Below are 17,996 nucleotides of genomic sequence, written 5' to 3' on the forward strand. Positions count from 1 at the left end.
CCCCATGGCACTTCCCTTTCTCCAGGCCAGGTAGGAGGAAAGACCTCAAGCAGGAAATGATGGGTTACTTTTGGGAGGAAGCAACTGCATGGCCAGGATGGCCAGCAAGGTACCTCAAGAAGAGAGGACAGTTGCATTTAGGGCATAGGGGGCCCAGGGCAGGAGGATGGGGGCAGTTCAAGAGTCAGGGCTAGGGGTGAAGGGGCCCAGGCCTGGGGGGTGAAGGATTGAGTGGGAGGGGCAAAGGGGCATTTTCGGAGGGGAGACCTGCAACCACACCTAATGAGTTGCTGCTGTTCTTCCTCTGATTCTCAGGGAGCGAAGGGAAAGTTCACAGGTTGCTGCATCCTCCTCTGGCCTCCCCTCAGCAGCCAGGAGCCAGGGGCATGGTTCTGGGAGAGCGGGCAGCAGCCCTGGGTACCGGGATGTGGCTTCCTTGTCTTCCTGTTCCCGTGAGGACAAGTGAGCGAGGGGAAAGTACTGAGATTCCATGAATTACTCCTCAGCCCCCTCCCTTCACCAGCCAGGAGTGAGAGGCATGCACAGAATCCAAGTACCCCCCCCCCCCCATCATCAGGGGCATGGGAAGAAAAGCAAGCCGGTTCCCGGTGTGTTCGCTGGCTCCGTGGGTGCTGCCTGGTGATTCCCCACATGGCCAACCTGCTGCTCTTCCTGGCGCCCACCTGGCCTGCTGCTGGGGACTCCTGCCAGCTGCCCGTGTTCCCCTCCGCCTGCCCCCAATTCCCACGCCTTGGTGTGTGGTCCATGGGCAGCTGGAGGCGCCCAGCAGCCTGCCAGGCCAGGAGGGAGATCGTGGCACTGGGTGCTGGGGGAGCAGGGGCGAGCCAGGGGTTCTGGGGGGGGGCACATTTCGATTCCCCCCCCCCCCGACTCTACCAGACTTTTCTGCCCCCTGTGAGTTTGTAACTTCGCACCCGCACTGAGGGCAGCGCCCAGGGGCCCGGGGCCCAGGCGGGAGGGGCTCTGCCCTGGCCAGGCCCGGGGGCAGAGACAGGGAGCGGGGTCCCCACGCCCCGGCTGCGGCTGGAACCCGGGTGGCCAGGGCGCAGCATCCCCGGATTAGCCACGAGAGCCGGGACCGCTCTGCGCCGCCGCGTGTGCAGCCCGCCCGGCCCCCCCCGCAGCGGGGAAACGAAACCGAAGCCCATTGAACGACCCCCCCGCGGGGCAGCGATTCCTGCGTCGGAGCCGCCCCCCCCCCCCGCTCCGCCCCTCGCTTCAAAAGCTCCCCCCGGGGCAAGCGCCAGACACACCCCGCCCTGCAGCTGCGGCTCCAGTCCCCGAGCGCGCAGCCTGCCCGGACCCGGCGGAGATGAAGGCTTTTCTGCTCGCCCTGCTGGCGGCGGCGCTGTGCGCGGAGCCAGGTGAGAGGCGGCGGGGGGTGGGGGGGTTGCAGCCCCATTGCAATGCTGTTGCCCCGCTTTGCAGCCCCCCCGCCCCCCGTGGCCGGTGCATGGGCTGGGGGTGAGGGGGATACAAACAGCGCGGGCCCCGCAAGGGATCCCCCTGGGGATGGTGCGTGCACGCGGGAGCCGAGCTCGCTGGCTCGGGACTCGGGCTCCGCAGCGACTGGGGGGCGCAGCCCCAGAGCCCTCGCTGGCCACGTGCTCTGTGCGGGGCCCCGCGGTGGGTCCGGGGCGCCCGGCGTGGGGCTGCGCGCCGCGGGAACGCTTCCAAGCGCTGCTACGGCCGGAGCTGGCCCGCGGGCCGCATGCGGCCCGGCCCCAGGCCAAGCGAGAGCTGGGAACCTAGAGGGGGTGGGGGGTGAGCGACTCCTTGCGCGCTCCCCCGCCCTCAGGTCCTGATTGCCCGGGGGCGGGGGAGGATGCGCACGAGGTCTCCTCCCGCGCCAGGGGCGTCGCGGGAACCACCAGCTGGTCCAAGGCTAAGTGCCGCGCGCTCCTGGCAGGGCAGGCGGGGGCGAGAGGCCAGAGGCTTCGCACTCGCGCCTGCCCTTAGAGGGCCCCGCCCCCTTCTGCCCCAGGCCCCGCCCCTTCGGGGGGTGGCCCGCGACCACTGCCAATATTCCTGAAGTGGCCCCTCTCTGCAAAACTTATGGCCGAGCCCTGGGTTAAGGGGTGACCAGTCCCCTCGGTGGGTGCTGCTTACAGGTTTGAGGGTGGCTCTAACCCAGCCACTTAACGTTGAACCGGATTTGACATCCTATGGAGCTGCCCCCCCAGATGCGCCGTGTCCCCCGCCCTAGCATCATGCACAGCCTGGTTTCAATCGGGGAAGCACAGCCGGCCTGTTCTTTTCCAAGCCCCAGTCTGTATGTGATCAAACTCCGCCCGGAGCCTGAGAGAAACCTACTGCCCCTTGCACCTGGACAGCAGACCCCCTTCGCCCGGCAGATGTGGTTGCTGCAGGTGGCCTTGTCCCAGAGCAACCGGGATATTCCTTTGGCCGTGCAAGGAGCCTTTCCCCAGGAACTCCCTTGCTTCAGCTGACACTGCCTTTAAACATAACCTGGTGTTGAAGGGCCAAGTACCAGGCTCTTGAAGGAGCGCAGTGATGTGGAGGAAACTGACAGTGCTGGCGTGGGCGGTAACGGCTTGACCTGCTGCTCAGTGTTGGCAACTGAAGTCTTTCCACTGCCTGCATTGGTTTGTAAGGCCTTATCTGAGCGCTGCTCTTTGCAAGGTCAGATTCCACAAGTCTTATCTAAGGCATTTCCTGAGGAGGGGGTGGGATCTCAGGAGTTCTTAGTAGCTGTGCCCCAAAAAGCGTTTTTCCCTCGCGAATTGTTCCTGTGATTGGCATCGATTGTTGTTCCCCTTTGCACTGCGTAGGTTCTTTGCTCTGTAGTTCCGCTGAATCCTTCTTATGCCAACAGCCTCCTGAAATCATTCCTCCCTCTCCGTCATGTTCTCTATTTTTAGACAGTTTTCATGAGCTCTTCTTGTTTTTAGTGTCATGTCCTAATGCCGGCATTTGATGTGGCACCAGGTGACATTTTGATGAAAAAACTTGCATGATATAAAATAGGGATGTGAAACCTTTTTTGGGTCAGAAAAATCAGTCAGGCCGAGCCACACACAAGTGAACAGCCAAACCCTGCTCCCCCCTCCCTTCCCAAAAAACACCAGCCCCTCACTGACGTGGTCCTGATGAGGAGAAAGACCCTTCCCACTTTCCCCTGGCACACCAGAGCCTGGGACGGGGGCCCAGCCTAGTAGATTTTGTGTGCTTCAGCCCTGTGGAAGGACGGCAGGTTGGCTGAAGCACCAGTGAGGGCTCCTCAGTGTTGGGGGAGGAGCCGTGGGCCTCGGGGGCCAGATCCAGGGAAGCCGGGGGCTGCATCCGGCCCCCAGGCCTGAGGTTCCCCATCCCTGATCTAAACTGAGCACGGCACGTGTGGACTGAGGCGGTGCCTACGCTAGAGAGCTTGCAGCACTGCTGTGCCCAGGCAGCCGCACCACTGTAAGGTCTCGTGATAACTGCTGCATGCCAACGGGAGAGAGCTGTCCTGTCGATGGAATTAAGGCCCCCGCCAACGAGCCAGGGTAGGCTGTGTTTGGGTCACGGGGAGAGACAGCCCTGTTTGCACCAGCACTTAAGGCAGCAGGGTGATGGACTTCGTTCATGGGAGTTCTTTCACACCATTGTGCAGCGTGCATTTTGCTGGCATGACTGGTAGTGTAGGCCTGGCTTAGAAGCCGGCTGATTGCTAGGGGTCACAGTGTAATTGTAAATGGGGCGTCTTCAATGGATCGGGGTGTCTCAAGAGGGGATCAGTTTGCAGCCCTAGGCTATTTAACATTCTTATCTGAGACCTGGAAGAAAACCACATGGCTGATACAAAAGCTGTGGGATGGGTAATCAGGGCCATCCCTAGCAAAGCTGATGCCTTAGGCAGCCCCGCATCTGCACCCCTCCTGGCCCTTCTGTGGGGAACGGGCTGTGGGGGTAGAAGCTGTGGGGTGCAGGAGCTCTGTCTACAGGGCAGGGAGGCAGCCTCAGGGGAGCAGGCGCGAGATGTAGAGGGTGGTGAGCAGCCTGGGCGTGTGGACAGAAGGACTCAGGAGGAGCAGTGGGTGCCACGTCTCTCTGGCCCACAGCATGGTTGCCCATTGCTTCTCCTGAGTCCTCCGGTCCACAGGCTCACATCCCTCGCTGCTGCCTGAGCCAGTGAGTAGGCAGGAGCTGGCACTGAGCACATGTTTGGGGCTGGCCACTGGAGCCAATATGCAGCTGCATAGTTTGCATATAAGTAGGGATTAGGGAGGTGAATGGTTAACTGATAAGCATCACCTTTAGTGGGTGCTTACGGGTTATAGTTAACGGGCGCCGGCAGGGGGCATTCCAGCCCCGCCAGAGCAGCCCCTGCTCCATTTCATCAGTTAACTGGTTAAACACAATGTTTAACCGGTTAACTGATTACCTGGGATTTTATATCCCTAAGGAGGGCTGCCCCTGGTGGTAATTAATGAAGAGCACAGGTCACTAGTACAGAGCAATCGGTGTCACTTGGTACGCTGGGCAGAAGCAAACAATATGTATTGTAATCCTAGAGACTAATAACGTTGGGCATATTTGGGGGTGGGGGGGCAGCTATCCTGGGAATTGTTTTGCATCACATGGAAAGGGAGGAGGGAGAGGTAGGAAGGATGTGATACAGTCACCACTGGGAGCAGTGAGGCTGCAAGGGAGAGCTGTCCTGTAACATGCCCGGTGTGGGCACCTGCACCACCACTGGAGTGGCCAGCAGGGCTGTGGCTCAGCCACCTTGCCTCCCTGCCTCAAACCCCTCCCCCCCACCTCCCCACTGTGCCCTCCCCCACCCGGGAGCACCCAGCCCTAACCGCTCCCATAGGACCTACCAGCAGCTACCGCCATCTGCATCAGTGGGTTGCCTATTCTAGGCCAGCCTGCGCGGCACCCCCACTTTTTCTCTCCCACAACTGGGCCAGTGGGGCACAGGCCTGGGGAAGGCCTGTGTGGCCCCAATCCCTGGGTTGGCTCCCTGACCCCAGGCTAGCCCCCCTTCCAAACCCCAAATCCCAGCTTCTCTCCATCCCTGGGCCAGGCCTTCCTCCAAGCACTGGGAGGGGTCCCATCCGTGACCATGGGCCAGCCTGGGCATGCCAGCTGGAGGCCTGAGTGGTCCCTGCTTTCCCCCAGGACCAGACTCGGGCAACACCGGGTAAGTCTGCTAGTGAGTGTATAACAGGAATTTTGAGTAAGAGCAGAGAGGTTATTTTTCCTGGGGATTTGGCACTGGTGTACTCACTGCTGTAATCCTGTGTCCAACTGTGGTACCCACAATTCAAGAAGCATGTTGGTCAATTGGAGAGGGCTCAGAGAAGAGCCACAAGCATGATGACGAAAGGGCTAGAAAACCTGCCTGACAGTAGTACACTCAAGGACCCAATCTAGTTCGCAAAACAAAGAGAGGGTTGAGAACAAATATTTAACAATGGGCTCTTCAGTCCAGCAGAGAAAGTGACAACACGATCCAATAGCCGGCAGCTGAAGCTGGACAAATTCAGACTGGCAATAACATGGACATGTTTAACAGGGAGAGTAATGAACCCCTAAAACAATTTAAGGATGTTAGGAGGCGGGTAGTTGACTAATGGTGTAGTCGATACAATTTGTACCGACTACACAATTAGTCGATGAGGGGTGGTGCTCGGTACTGGCTTGTGCCAGCCCAGGAGCTATCCCCGCTGCGGCGCTGCAGCTCACATTTGGTGGGAGCCGGGTGCACCGACACTCAAGCTCCTACTGCATTTAAACTGCAGAGCCATAACGGACTCTTAAATGTAGTAAGATCCAGCTGGGCTGATGCCGGAGCAGCCTCTGCCCGTGGCCAGCCCAGGCCGTTGCGGACAGGGGTTGCGTTGCTGCAACAGCCCCTGTCCATGGACGGGGGGCCCAGCTCACCATTGGGATTCCCCATAGACAGGCTGCTGCTGGAGTCTTCCGCCTGCCTTCCCCCCCGGCGCTGCTGACTCCGCTAGAGGCAGTAGCAGGGTCGCAGGGGGAGGGGGGAGAAGAAGAAACATCGCAGAGACAGTGCTGGGGGGAAATGAGCTTTTAAGCCAGCTCCCTTCAGCACCAGCTCCTATTTCCTCCCCTCCTTGCTGCCTCTGATGCAGAGGCGTGGGGTGGGGAGCGAGTAATGAAGTACCCGGCTCCACTACTCACTTACATCCCTGGAACAATTTACTCAGGATCTCGGGGGAGTTTTCATCACCTGCAATTTTTAAATAAAAATTGGAATTTTTTCTAAAACCTCAGAGTTGTAAATTGCCCCAGCTACATGAGTATTTGGCATTATGGAAAACATTCATTTTCCTCTCCCCTTTAGCTGTGTTTGCCAGCTTTGATCTGGCAGATGCATAGATATTCTTGGCTCACGTGTCCTCAGAATTGTTTACATGTGATCGTAAAATGTATCTTAGTGAAAGGAAGGGTGGTCCAGTTGGTTTGGCACTGGGGTAGGACTTGGGAGACCTAGGTTTAAATTCCTGTTCTGCTACAAACTTCCTGCATGTCTTTGGGAGAGTTACTTAACCGCATTGGGTGTCTGTTTCCCTCTATGTAAAATCAGGGGTGTTGTGGGGATAAATACTCAGCTGGTTCTGAGGTGCTCAGATGCTATGGTCGTGGGATGCTATATAAGAACATGAGCTAGATTAAGGGTGACGAGTCCATAGGAATGATCTGGGCTAAATTTATGGCACAGGTGGTTAAAAATGCGAACTGAGTTAAGATCATCTGTCTGAGAGTCCGGGGAGGGGGGAGGAGGAGGAGGAGGCAAGCAAGGTGGAATTTCTGTGATGTCATTTGCACTGAGTCAGAATTGAACCTTCGGATTCATTCACTGATTCACGGGCTCTGCAGAGCATCTTGGCATCCGAGGCTGTGTCAGAGGGAAGCTTGAGTCGTCCCCTGTGGCTCTGCAGTTCTGCCAGAAAGCTGCCGTTTGAACTGCTCTGCAGACTTGTTCCTTCAGCATCTGGCACTGACATTTTGACCGTATGCTACCATGTTTGGAACTATATAGTCTTGTTATGAAGTGACGGGGGTGGAGCTGTTGGAAAGACTGGTCTTGGCTTGTTCTAGCTGCGTTCCTCTCCAGAACTCCCACTCTTGGGCTACGTCTACATTGTCATCCCTTTCCGGAAAAGGGATGCTAATGTGACGAGTCAGAATTGCAAATCCGCGGGGGATTTAAATATCCCCCGCGGCATTTGCATTTACATGGCTGCCGCTTTTTTCCGGCTTGAGGATAATCTGGAGAAAAGCGCCAGTCTAGATGCGATTCTCCGGAAAATAAGCCCTTTTCCGAAGGATTTCTTATTCCTACTTTCAAGTGCGTGCTCAGTAATAGTAGTTGGAGTGCAGCTGGGTCAATAAGCCCACACAATGTCTGTATTAAAAAAAGTACATGACCGATCCATCAAGAAACATCCACACCTGCGTTCAGCCGCTGACCACAGCCCGTTTTGCCTGCACGCATGTTGCTGAGGAGTATTTCAAAATCTTGCTCTTTTCATCAGAGACACAAGAAATAGATGTGTGCTTCATGGAGGGTGCTGCAGCCATTGTGCCCGTGGAGGGCAGGCTAGGTCAAGGTGACTCTGGGGAGAGAGCCCCATGTTTACCATGACCTATATGCCATGTGGCCTCTAGTCTAATCATGCCCCAGCTTTCCTGGAACATGGGGCATTACTAGGTGTGTTAGCCAAAGCTGAGATCAGAGTGTCCTGCCGACAGTATGGCCGTTCTTATACTGCCAATCGGAATTGTTTGTTTCCTATCAACATGTTGTGCTGGTGAGAGGCCGAGGTTCAAACTCTGAAGGTGACCAGTGAAGGTGGTTACATAAAGGGGGTGAAATCAAGCCCTGAGGAAGAATTTAATGCTTCAAATTTTGTTCTTCCTTAATCCATGCCTTCCTTCCTTGTCACCCTCATGCGTCGATTTCTGCCCAGTTTGCACAGTAAGCTCTGTAGGAAATGCACCTTGCTTCTGATGGCTTTCTTTGATAGGATAATGAGCCTTGTAGATAAGGGAGAAATGGTGGATGTGGTATATACCTAGACTTTAGTAAGGCATTTGATACGGTCTCGCACGATATTCTTATCAATAAACTAGGCAAATACAACTTAGATGGGGCTACTATAAGTTGGGTGAACTGGCTGGATAACCTTTCTCAGAAAGTAGTTATTAATGGTTCACAATCCTGCTGGAAAGGTATAACAAGTGAGGTTCCGCAGGGGTCTGTTTTGGGACAGGTTCTGTTCAATATCTTCATCAACAATTTAAATATCGGCATAGGGAGTACGCTTATTAAGTTTGCAGATGATACCAAGCTGGGAGGGGTTGCAACTGCTTTGAAGAACAGGGTCATAATTCAAAATGATCTGGACAAATTGGAGAAATGGTCCGAGGTAAACAGGATGAAGTTTAATAAGGACAAATGCAAAGTGCTCCACTTAGGAAGGAACAATCAGTTTCACACATACAGAATGGGAAGCGACTGTCTAGGAAGGAGTACGGCAGAAAGGGATCTAACGGTTGTAGTGGACCACAAGCTAAATATGAGTCAGCAGTGTGATGCTGTTGCAAAAAAAGCAAATATGATTCTGGGATGCATTAACAGGTGTGTTGTGAGCAAGACAGTAGAAGTCATTCTTCCACTCTAGTCTGCGCTGGTTAGGCCTCAGTTGGGGTATTGTGTCCAGTTCTGGGCACCACATTTCAACAGTTCTGGGCACCACATTTGAAGAAGGATGTGGAGAAATTGGAGAAGGTCCAGAGAAGAGCAACAAGAATGATTAAAGTTCTAGAGAACATAACCTATGAAGGAAGACTGAAAAAATTAGGCTTGTTTAGTTTGGAAAGGAGAAGACTGAGAGGGGACATGATAGTGGTTTTAGATATCTAAAAGAGTATCACAAGAAGGAGGTAGAAAAATTGTTTTTCCTGGCCTTTGAAGCAGCAAGGGAGGTTTAGGTTGGACATTAGGAAAAACTTGCTAACAGTCAGGGTGGTTAAAGACTGGAATAAATTGCCTGGGGAAGTTGTGGAATCTCCATCTCTGGATATATTTAAGAGTAGGTTAGATAAATGTCTATCAGAGATGGTCTAGACAGTACTGGGTCCTGCCATGAGGGCAGGGGACTAGATTTGATGACCTCTCGAGGTCCCTTCCAGTCCTAGTATTCTATGATTCTCTCTTTCTTCAGCCTGTTTCTAGCACTATAATAATTAAGTTTGTTTAGCAAGTCAGAATGAATTCTCTAGTCATCCATGTGATGCCCATCTATAAATAACACATCATGCCATTAACACCTCATGTGTTAGCGCCAGTGTGAGCTCACATCTCCATTATCTCCCACCATCTGCTGGCATCTGCCTCTTTGCAAATGAGCCGTTAAATAATATTGGGTCAGCTCTAGCCGGTTTTCTCCATGCACAATAGCCCAGGTGTGCAGTGGATTTTTGTACCTTCCTATGAAGCAATGATCACTACCAGGGCTAGGATGCTGAATGACTTCAGTGTCTGATCTGGGATAGTACATCATCTGCATGTGGCTATGACTGCATCATACAGACATGGACCATTATAGTGTCCTAAGCCCCCAACGGTAGGCCTGTAGCATTCGAACAAAAGGAGAACATGCTGAGCTGTAAGTAAGAGGTTGTTGAAATTGCTTGGGCCAACCATAGAGGGAGACTTGCTCCCTCTCTTAGCCGGTGTCCTAGAATCATGGAAAAATCCGGTTGAATGAGATCTCAAGTGGTCATTAAGTCCAGCTCCCTGTGCCGAGGCAGGAAGAAGTAAACCGAGATCATCCTTCACAGCTGTTTGTCCAACCTGTTCTTCAAAACCTCCAGTGACGGGGATTCCACAGTCTTCTTGGGAAGCCTGACCCAACCTTTACCGACTCTGGTTGTTAGAAAGCCTTTCCTAACCTCTAATTTAAATCCCCCTTGTTGCAGAGTAAGACTGTTATTTCCTGTGGATGTGGAGAACCATGGATCCCCGTCATGGCGATGGCGGAGGTTGACATGTTTCAAGACTGCTGCCACACTCGCTTCAGTCTGCCTGTCTCAGGCCTAACTGTGGCCAGTTTTGTTAACGCTTTCTTACAGTTTCTGGTTTTCGAAACTTCTGATCTTTGTTGTTGCTCTTCAGTTTGCCCACAGGTTTTGGTGCCCAGAATTGGACACAGTACTCCAGCCGTAATCTCAGTGGTGCCAAGGCCAACAGGACAATTTCCTTCTCTGTTTTACATGCTTGTGGGAAACCTGCATAAAGTCAGCCCCTCACGGGCACTGACTCCCAATCCCTGTCGTCTCCTTGTTGCCTCTGATACAGAGGCAGCAAGAGTGGGGGGGAATGCGTGTAGCCAACAAGATGAACCGATAAGCTCAGGCTTATTGGCTAATCGTGTAGTCGACTGCACTTTGACATTCCTAGTACCGGAGCCCATACTGACCTCTGTGAGACAAGATTCGCCCTCCCAGTTTGACAGTTGTGCCCCCACCTTATTGTCATTTCTCCTAGAAAATCATAAGATTAAGATTCTGACGGGTATTTTTAGTAAAAGTCAGAGACAGGTTGCAGGAAATAAACCAAAATTCAGAGTCTTGTGACTTGTCCCTGACTGATATTAAAAATCCCCTGGGGGAGAAGGAGGAAGAAAAATAGAGCGCTGCTGGAGCTTGTAGTCGCTCTAGCCCAGTGGGGCTAACCCTACCCCAGCTGCTGCTCCGGGGTCCCAGGGCTCGTCGCTAGCAGCTGTTCTGTGTCTGGCCACTGGTCCGGCAGCCCTTAAACTGACGGCTCCTCCGTTCCTGCCCCAGAAGACGTCTCAGAGGTCCCAGAATCTGTAACCTCCCTGACAGAATCGTACCCTTAATCACGTAGGGCCGTGTCAAAATCAAAATGCTCCCTGTCTACCGCTTTCCCCCTTCCCTAGGCTAGGACCCCTGTCAGAGAAGGAAATCCGGCTGGTTGGGCAGTCGCTGCTGGCTTTTCCTTAGAACCCTGTGATCCTGTGTGTAGGGTTAGGGGTTAGAAAAGGCGCAGGCTGAGAGAGTCTGTCCAGGTTGGTATTGCAGAGGGTGAACTTGGCAGAAGCATAAATAGCAGCTGGGCACGCAACTGAAAAATCCTTCCTCCCCACCATGGTCTTTTGGCTGCAGTCCTTGCTCAGTGGGTGCACAGGAAAAAATCTCTTTCTGGTGTCAGTGAGTTTGACCTGAAACAGCGGCTGAGAACACATGGGGAGGGTCCGCAGCGATGCTCATTAGCAGCCAGCCGCAGGCCTGAGGGCTGTAGACTAGCCACAGATAGACTGAGGCTAGCAGGAGCAGTTTAATGGGTGTGTTTTCCTTTTGCAGCTCACGCGCTGTTCTGCTTCAGCTGTGAGGATTCCGCCTCCAACTGGGGCTGTCTGAGCCCAGTCGCGTGTCCAAGTGAGGCAAACTACTGTGTGACCACATATATGGGGGCAACAATTGGTAGGTCTGGGCACGTTCTGCCTGTTTTTCCATCGCGCTCTCCCGATCCGGATCCCTGGGGTTTCCTTTCTCTGCTGCCGGAAGGATGGGATGTGGCTGGTCGGGAGCTGGGTGGGGAGTCGCTCCTTGACCCCAAATGCAGGAGCCCTGGGTTGGTGAGTGAGGGTTGTAGGTGAGGGAGCGACTGAGGGGCAACATCAGGTTTCCTGGGAGAGCGGGGCTCTGTATCTCCCTGTCCTGCTTCGGGCCCTCTTACGGCATTGGTGGAAGCTCTGATTGAGGCTCCCCACCGGCTCCCTCCGCGTTTGCTGCCTCTGTGTCAGGCTTATCGGTTAATCGTATTAACGACTATGTGCAAACAGCCCTATTCCTGCAGGGCTGTTGCCTGGAGGCTGCCTAGATAAGCGCCTCCCAGCCAGAGCCTGCCTCAGGCATCTCACTTCCTCTACCCTCCCCAGCTACCTGCCCCAAGTCACCACCCAAACCCTCTGTACCCCCTCTGTCCACCTCCTCCAGGTCACAACTCCCTCTCAGACCCTGCACTCCCTCCTGCACCCCTCGCCCAGGCCAGAATCCTCTCCTGCACCCATATCCATCCCAGGCCCTGCACCCCAGTCCCCTCCCACAAGCTTCCTTCTGCATCCCGCCTCCCTCCCAGAACCTGCCCCCCCTCCACAGAAGTGCAGCCCTTGACCACTTCCCAAAGTGATCTAAGTGCTCTAAGTGGCTGCCAGCCTGGAGCGGCGCGAGGGAGCCTTTGGAAAGGGCCGTGTGGATCCTCTGCTGCTGCACTCTGGGGAAATGGAGCCCACGCCCAGGAATATGGGAAGACGGCTCCTTCCCTCCGGTGTGTGGGGGGGCAAAGAGGGCTGCCTGTGTCCCGACTGCGAGGGAAAGGAGGTGACTCAATTATGCCCCGGTGCCTCTGACTCCACTCAGCTGCCACGTCAATGTCTTTGGCCGCCTCTGCGCTCTGAGTGGGCTGCAAGTAGCCCCTTCGTGGGGAGGTGCATGGCTCCCTTGGTGAAAGTAGTGCCGGCTGCGCAGGGATATCACCCCAGCGATGGGACCAGTTGGGCCACAGGCCGTTGCAGGTGCCCTGTGTAACTACATCACGAGCCTCCTTTTGCGCTTCCCCAGGTGATGTTTGAAGCGCCAGACCCCTCCCGGGCTGGTGTCAGGTTCCACTAGTGGCGTGTGCAGGAATTCACACGCTCCAGTCCCACTGCCCGGCTGGCTGTGCGTGCACAAAAGGAGGCCGGGTTAAAGCTGTTTTGGGGTAGAGCCCTTTGAGCAGTGCCATGCTGGGAGTGACCTCCAACTCCCGTCTGCTGCTCCATGAGCTGGGCGGTGACCTAGCTACCACCAGCTCCAAAGCTCTGAGGCTCAGTGGCAGGAGACAGGACTCAGTCCCGGCTGTGCTGGCGAGCAACCCCACTGCCCTCACTACCCGTCCAAAGCCCCGTCCCAACTGGGGATGTGACCGTTTAACCGATTAACGGAAGGGGGTGCCTGCCGCGGGCAGGGGACTACTCCACTCCTGCGAGGGGCCCACCATGGACAGGAAGCCTTCCAGCCAGGATACTGGAGCAACCAGGGGGGAAGGATGCTCCAACCAAGCTAGAGTAGCCCCGCCCTCCCGCCTACCTCCCCCCTTTAATTGGTTAACTAATATATGTAAGCGGCTAATCAATTCAACAGAATTTTACAGCCCTAGTCCCAGCATGCATTGGGCCCAGCCGGACAATCGGGGATGGATTCTCAGGGTTCGTTGGCTCTTCCCAAGGAGGGGATGCTCCCAGGTGGTTCCTTGCCATGTCTGTCACCGCTAGGAAGAGACTAGTGCTGTTTCCGTGGGATAGAGCAAGAATGACTCCTGGTGGCTGGGCCTTTGCTGGCAGAGAGAAGGCTGGGACGTGGCCTCTTCGTCTCATGCTTGTTTAATGCTGCGCTCAGGAGCCCCTGCCCGCACCCTGGGGACTATTTTAACTATGAGTGTCTTTCTGCTGTTTTGGTGCAGGTGGACAATCGGGTCAGAGCATCTCCAAAGGGTGCGCTCCCGTTTGCCCCAGCGCTGGGATAAACCTCGGGGTACTGGCTGCTTCGATTTCCTGCTGCAGTTCTTTCTTGTGCAACATCAGTGGGGCCAGCAGCGTGAAAGTCAGCTACACGGTGCTGGCCACAGCCCTCTTGGCCCTCTTCGTCTCTCTCCGGGCCGGACTGTGATGGGACCAGGAAAAATTAATTTGATGCCCTGAAGAACTTTCTCCAGCGAGACACCAAACCCCCCTCTGTGCAGAGCTGTCCTGGGGTTACCGATGGTGCCACTTCTTGCAAACTCTGTCTCAGTTATGATTAGACAAGACCTCCCCTGCTGCTGCCGGGGTGCCTCTCGGCAAATCTGTATTGTTTTCTCCCGTGTGTTGGGTGCGGGAGGCGCAGCTGAAGAGCACTGCCCCCCTCGGGACGTGCCTTCTTGTACCCTCGGCCTGTCAGGAAAGGGGGGATAATGTTGCCTGGGTTTCTGCTTTTATACCCCTAGTCCCAGTTGATGAGGTTGAGTTTTTAAAAAAAAAAAAAAAAAAAGGATCCAAGCTCACCGGGAAATGTTTCTCCCAAACCACCCCCAAAGCAGAACATTTCAACTCACCTTTCTTACTCCCGCAGAGACATTGCCTATACACGTCCTGCTCGGGATCAGCACCAGACTGACTGCTGGGAAGCCAAAATATATTCCCACTCTCCCAGCTAGAGTTTGGTTTGTTTACACTGTTTCCCTTCTCCTGCGCCTTGGCTGACTTTTCTGATGTACAGTGACTGCAGTGCACGCCCTGTGGTGATTGAGCATCACACTGAATAAACACATTCCTGTTCTTGCTTGGGCCTTGATGTCGTGTGTCTGCTTGCTGCAAAAACCGGGTAGGGAGGGTGGTGTTAGTGAAAAGGTCGACGCCAGGGTAGAGCACAGCGGCTCCTTGGGATAGCTGCTATGTGGGTCTCCTCTCCCGTGTTACACTTCATCCTAACACCTTTACCTCCCATGCTTGCCTCCTTCTGTTCCCTCCGATGGGCCCTGGTCAACAAACACTTGTGTTTCTTATTTGCCTGCTCTTCCTAGTTGAGGCATCTGTAACTTTTCTCCCAGGACCATGTGCTGCCTTGGATTGTTTTGCTGCATAAAAGTCCTTTTGCATTCAGTCTGTAGGATGGTGGCTGGGCAGGATGAAGCAGGAGTCTAGTTTGCCATAGATGCGTCACAGGGCGATTGCTGACAGGAGGGAATTTTGAGAGGGTGTCTTCCTGGTGAAAAGGGGGCAATTTACAGCACCTTGGCTGTCTGGAGTGTGTGGGGGTTCTGGACTTGTGTTTGTCTGTCTGTTTGGAGTTTTGAGTGCTGAGCTGTTTGTTTTGAAAGGCCATGTGCTCAGGCTGGCAGTTTGAAGCTGTGTGTTAACGAATGAATTAGGATTTGAAATCTAAAACTCTCTGCTCATTGGTGGAGCTGTAGCCAGAGGGAGGAGCTATCAGGAAGGCCAGAGCTTTAGAAACCCTGTGAAGAGGCAACCAGAGAGCTTGTGAACAGGAGGGAGTTTTGAGGGGGAAATTTAGAGGGGGCGCTAGTTACTTCTGACCTTCTTTAAATGGAAAACTTTTATAATCTGTATCCCAAACATTTAAATAAAACCCCTGTCTATAATCAGATTTATTCATAGGAGAAAATGCAGACAGAAGCCCAGCAGCAGAGTGGGGGCTATCCTGTTTATTGCGTCGAGTGTCACATGTATGATTATCTGCCCTGTGGGCGGGTGGCATATGTGTGTACCCGGTGCAAGGAGCTCCAGACCCTCAGAGACAGAGTTCGGGCTTTGGAGGCCAAGGTGGCTGAACTGGAGAAGCTAAGGGAGGCAGAGAGGTATGTTGATGAGGCTTTCCGGGACACTAGTACCATCCCACCTCCAGTCTGCTAGCCCCAGTGCCGTTAAGGAGGATGAAAGGCTCAGTGGAAGAGAGCAATCAATGGGAGCAGAGGGAAACCATCCCATAGTTGGGACCCTCCTTCCAAAGGATGTTATGTCTCCTCTCACACTGAGGATGCCTCTCTGGGAGAGGGAACGACAGTTGTTAGGAAGAGGCAGGCGTTAGTAGTGGGTGATTCGATCGTTAGAAACATAGATAGTTGGGTTTGTGATGACTGGGAGAACCATATGGTGACTTGTCTGCCTGGGGCGAAGGTTGCAGATCTCTCAAGGCATCTAGATAAGACTTATGTGTAGCGCTGGGGAGGAGCCAGTGGTCATGGTACATGTAGGTACCAATGACGTAGGGAAGGGTAGGAGAGATGTCCTAGAGGCCAAATTTAGGCTGCTAGGAAGGAGACTGAAATCCAGGACCTCTATGGTGGTATTCTCAGAAATGCTCCCTGTTCCACGCGCAAAGCCAGGTAGGCAGGCAGAACTTCAGAATCTCAATGCATGGATGAGATGATGGTGTAGGGAGGATGGGTTTAGATTTATTAGGAACTGAAGACCATTTTGGAAGAGGGGGAGCCTGTACAGGAAGGATGGGCTCCACCTAAACCAAGGTGGATCCAGACTGCTGGCACTAAATAATCACATATACAAGAATCTAATACATGAGGGTAGGGCAGACAAATAAACAATGGCAATTTTTTTAAAGTGCTTCTACACAAATGCTAGCAGTCTAAATAATAAGATGGGTAAACTAGAGTACCTCGTATTAAAGAAGGAGATTGACATAATAGATATCACAGAAACCTGGTGGAATGAGGACAATCAGTGGGATACAATCAGACCGGGTTATAAAATATATCGGAAGGACAGAATAGGTCATGTGGGTGGTGGAGTAGCACTGTATGTGAAAGACAATGTAGAATCAAATGAAGTAAAAATCTTAAATGAATCAACATGTTCCATAGAATCACTATGGATAGAAATTCCAAATAAAAAAATAGCAGTAGGGATATATTATTGACCACCTGACCAGGACAGTGATAGTAACGTTGAAATGCTATCAAAATAAAAAACTAAATAATAATGGGGGATTTCAGGACGAGATGCAGAGATAAAATTTCTCGATGCCTTAAATGACAGCTGGTACAGGAACCCACAAGAGGAGAGGCAATTCTTGATTTAGTCTTGAGTGGAGTGCAGGATCTGGTCCTGGAGGTAACTATTACAGGACCGCTTGGGAATAGTGACCATAATATAATAACATTTAACATTCCTATGGTGGGAAGAACACCTCAGCAGTCCAACACTGCTTTTAATTTCAAAAAGGAGAATTATGCAAAAATGAGGAGGTTAGTTAAACAGAAATTAGAAGATACAGTGACTAGAGTAAAATCCCTACAAGCTGCATGGAAACTTTTTAAAGACACCATAATAGAGGCCCAACTTAAATGTATACCCAAAATTAAAAAACATAGTAAGAGACCTAAAAAAGAGCCACCGTGGCTTAACCATGTAAACGAAGCAGTGAGAGATAAAAAGGCATCTTTTAAAAAGTGGAAGTCCAGCCATAGTGAGGTAAATGCAAAGGAATATAAACACTGCCAAATTAAGTGTAAAAATGTAATAAGAAAAGCCAAAAAAAGATTGAGGAACAGCTAGCCAAAACCTCAAATTAATAGCAAAATAAAAAACAGGACTATGTAGCACTTTAAAGACTAACAAGATGGTTTAATAGGTGATGAGCTTTCGTGGGCCAGACCCACTTCCTCAGATCAAATAGTGGAAGAAAATTGTCACAACCCTATATACCAAAGGATACAATTAAAAAAATGAACACATGAAAAGGACAAATCAAATTTTAGAACAGAAGGAGGATGGGGGGGGGGGAGGTAAATGTCTGTGAGCTAATGATATTAGAGGTGATAATTGGGGTATTATCCCAATTAAATGGTAAATTTTCAGAATGGAGAGGTGTAACTAGTGGTATTCCCCAAGGTTCAGTCCTAGGACCAATCCTATTCAACTTACTCATAAACAATCTAGAGAAAGGGGTGAGCAGTGAGGTGGCAAAGTTTGCGGATGATACTAAACTGTTCAAAATAGTCAAGACCAAAGCAGACTATGAAGAACTTCAAAAAGATCTCACCAAACTGAGTGATTGGGCAACAAAATGGCAAATGAAATTTAATGTGGATAAGTGTAAAGTAATGCACATCGGGAAAAAAATAACCCCAACTATCCATACAATAGGATGGGGGCTAATTTAGCTACAACTAATCAGGAAAGAGATCTTGGAATTATTGTGTATAGTTCTCTGAAAACGTCCACGCAGTGTTCAGAGGCAGTCAAAAAAGCAAATAGGATGCTAGGAATTATTAAAAAAGGGATAGAAAATAAGACAAAGAATATCTTACTGCCCCTAAATAAAACTATAGTACACCCATATCTTGAATACTGCGAACAGATGTGGTCTCACCTCAAAAAAGATATTTTGGCATTCGAAAAGGTTCAGAAAAG

General features: G+C 52.4%; 1 protein-coding gene and 1 long non-coding RNA gene across 2 annotated transcripts in view; one reads left to right on the forward strand and one right to left on the reverse strand.

Annotated features, from left to right (window-relative positions):
* Window positions 1-17,996, reverse strand: part of LOC112546258 (uncharacterized) — a 34,767-nt gene that overhangs the window by 3,835 nt on the left and 12,936 nt on the right. The gene's annotated exons all lie outside the window — the stretch shown is intronic.
* Window positions 1,225-14,391, forward strand: LOC149525224 (lymphocyte antigen 6E-like). Its single transcript, XM_075920008.2, has 3 exons — window positions 1,225-1,385; window positions 11,389-11,508; window positions 13,529-14,391. Exons 1-3 carry the CDS (start codon window positions 1,334-1,336, stop codon window positions 13,732-13,734), a joined length of 378 nt encoding a protein of 125 aa, XP_075776123.1. The 5' UTR covers window positions 1,225-1,333; the 3' UTR covers window positions 13,735-14,391.

The sequence above is a fragment of the Pelodiscus sinensis genome, chromosome 2, assembly GCF_052426305.1.
Source record: "Pelodiscus sinensis isolate ZL-2025 chromosome 2, ASM5242630v1, whole genome shotgun sequence".
In the NCBI taxonomy this organism is placed as follows: domain Eukaryota; kingdom Metazoa; phylum Chordata; order Testudines; family Trionychidae; genus Pelodiscus; species Pelodiscus sinensis.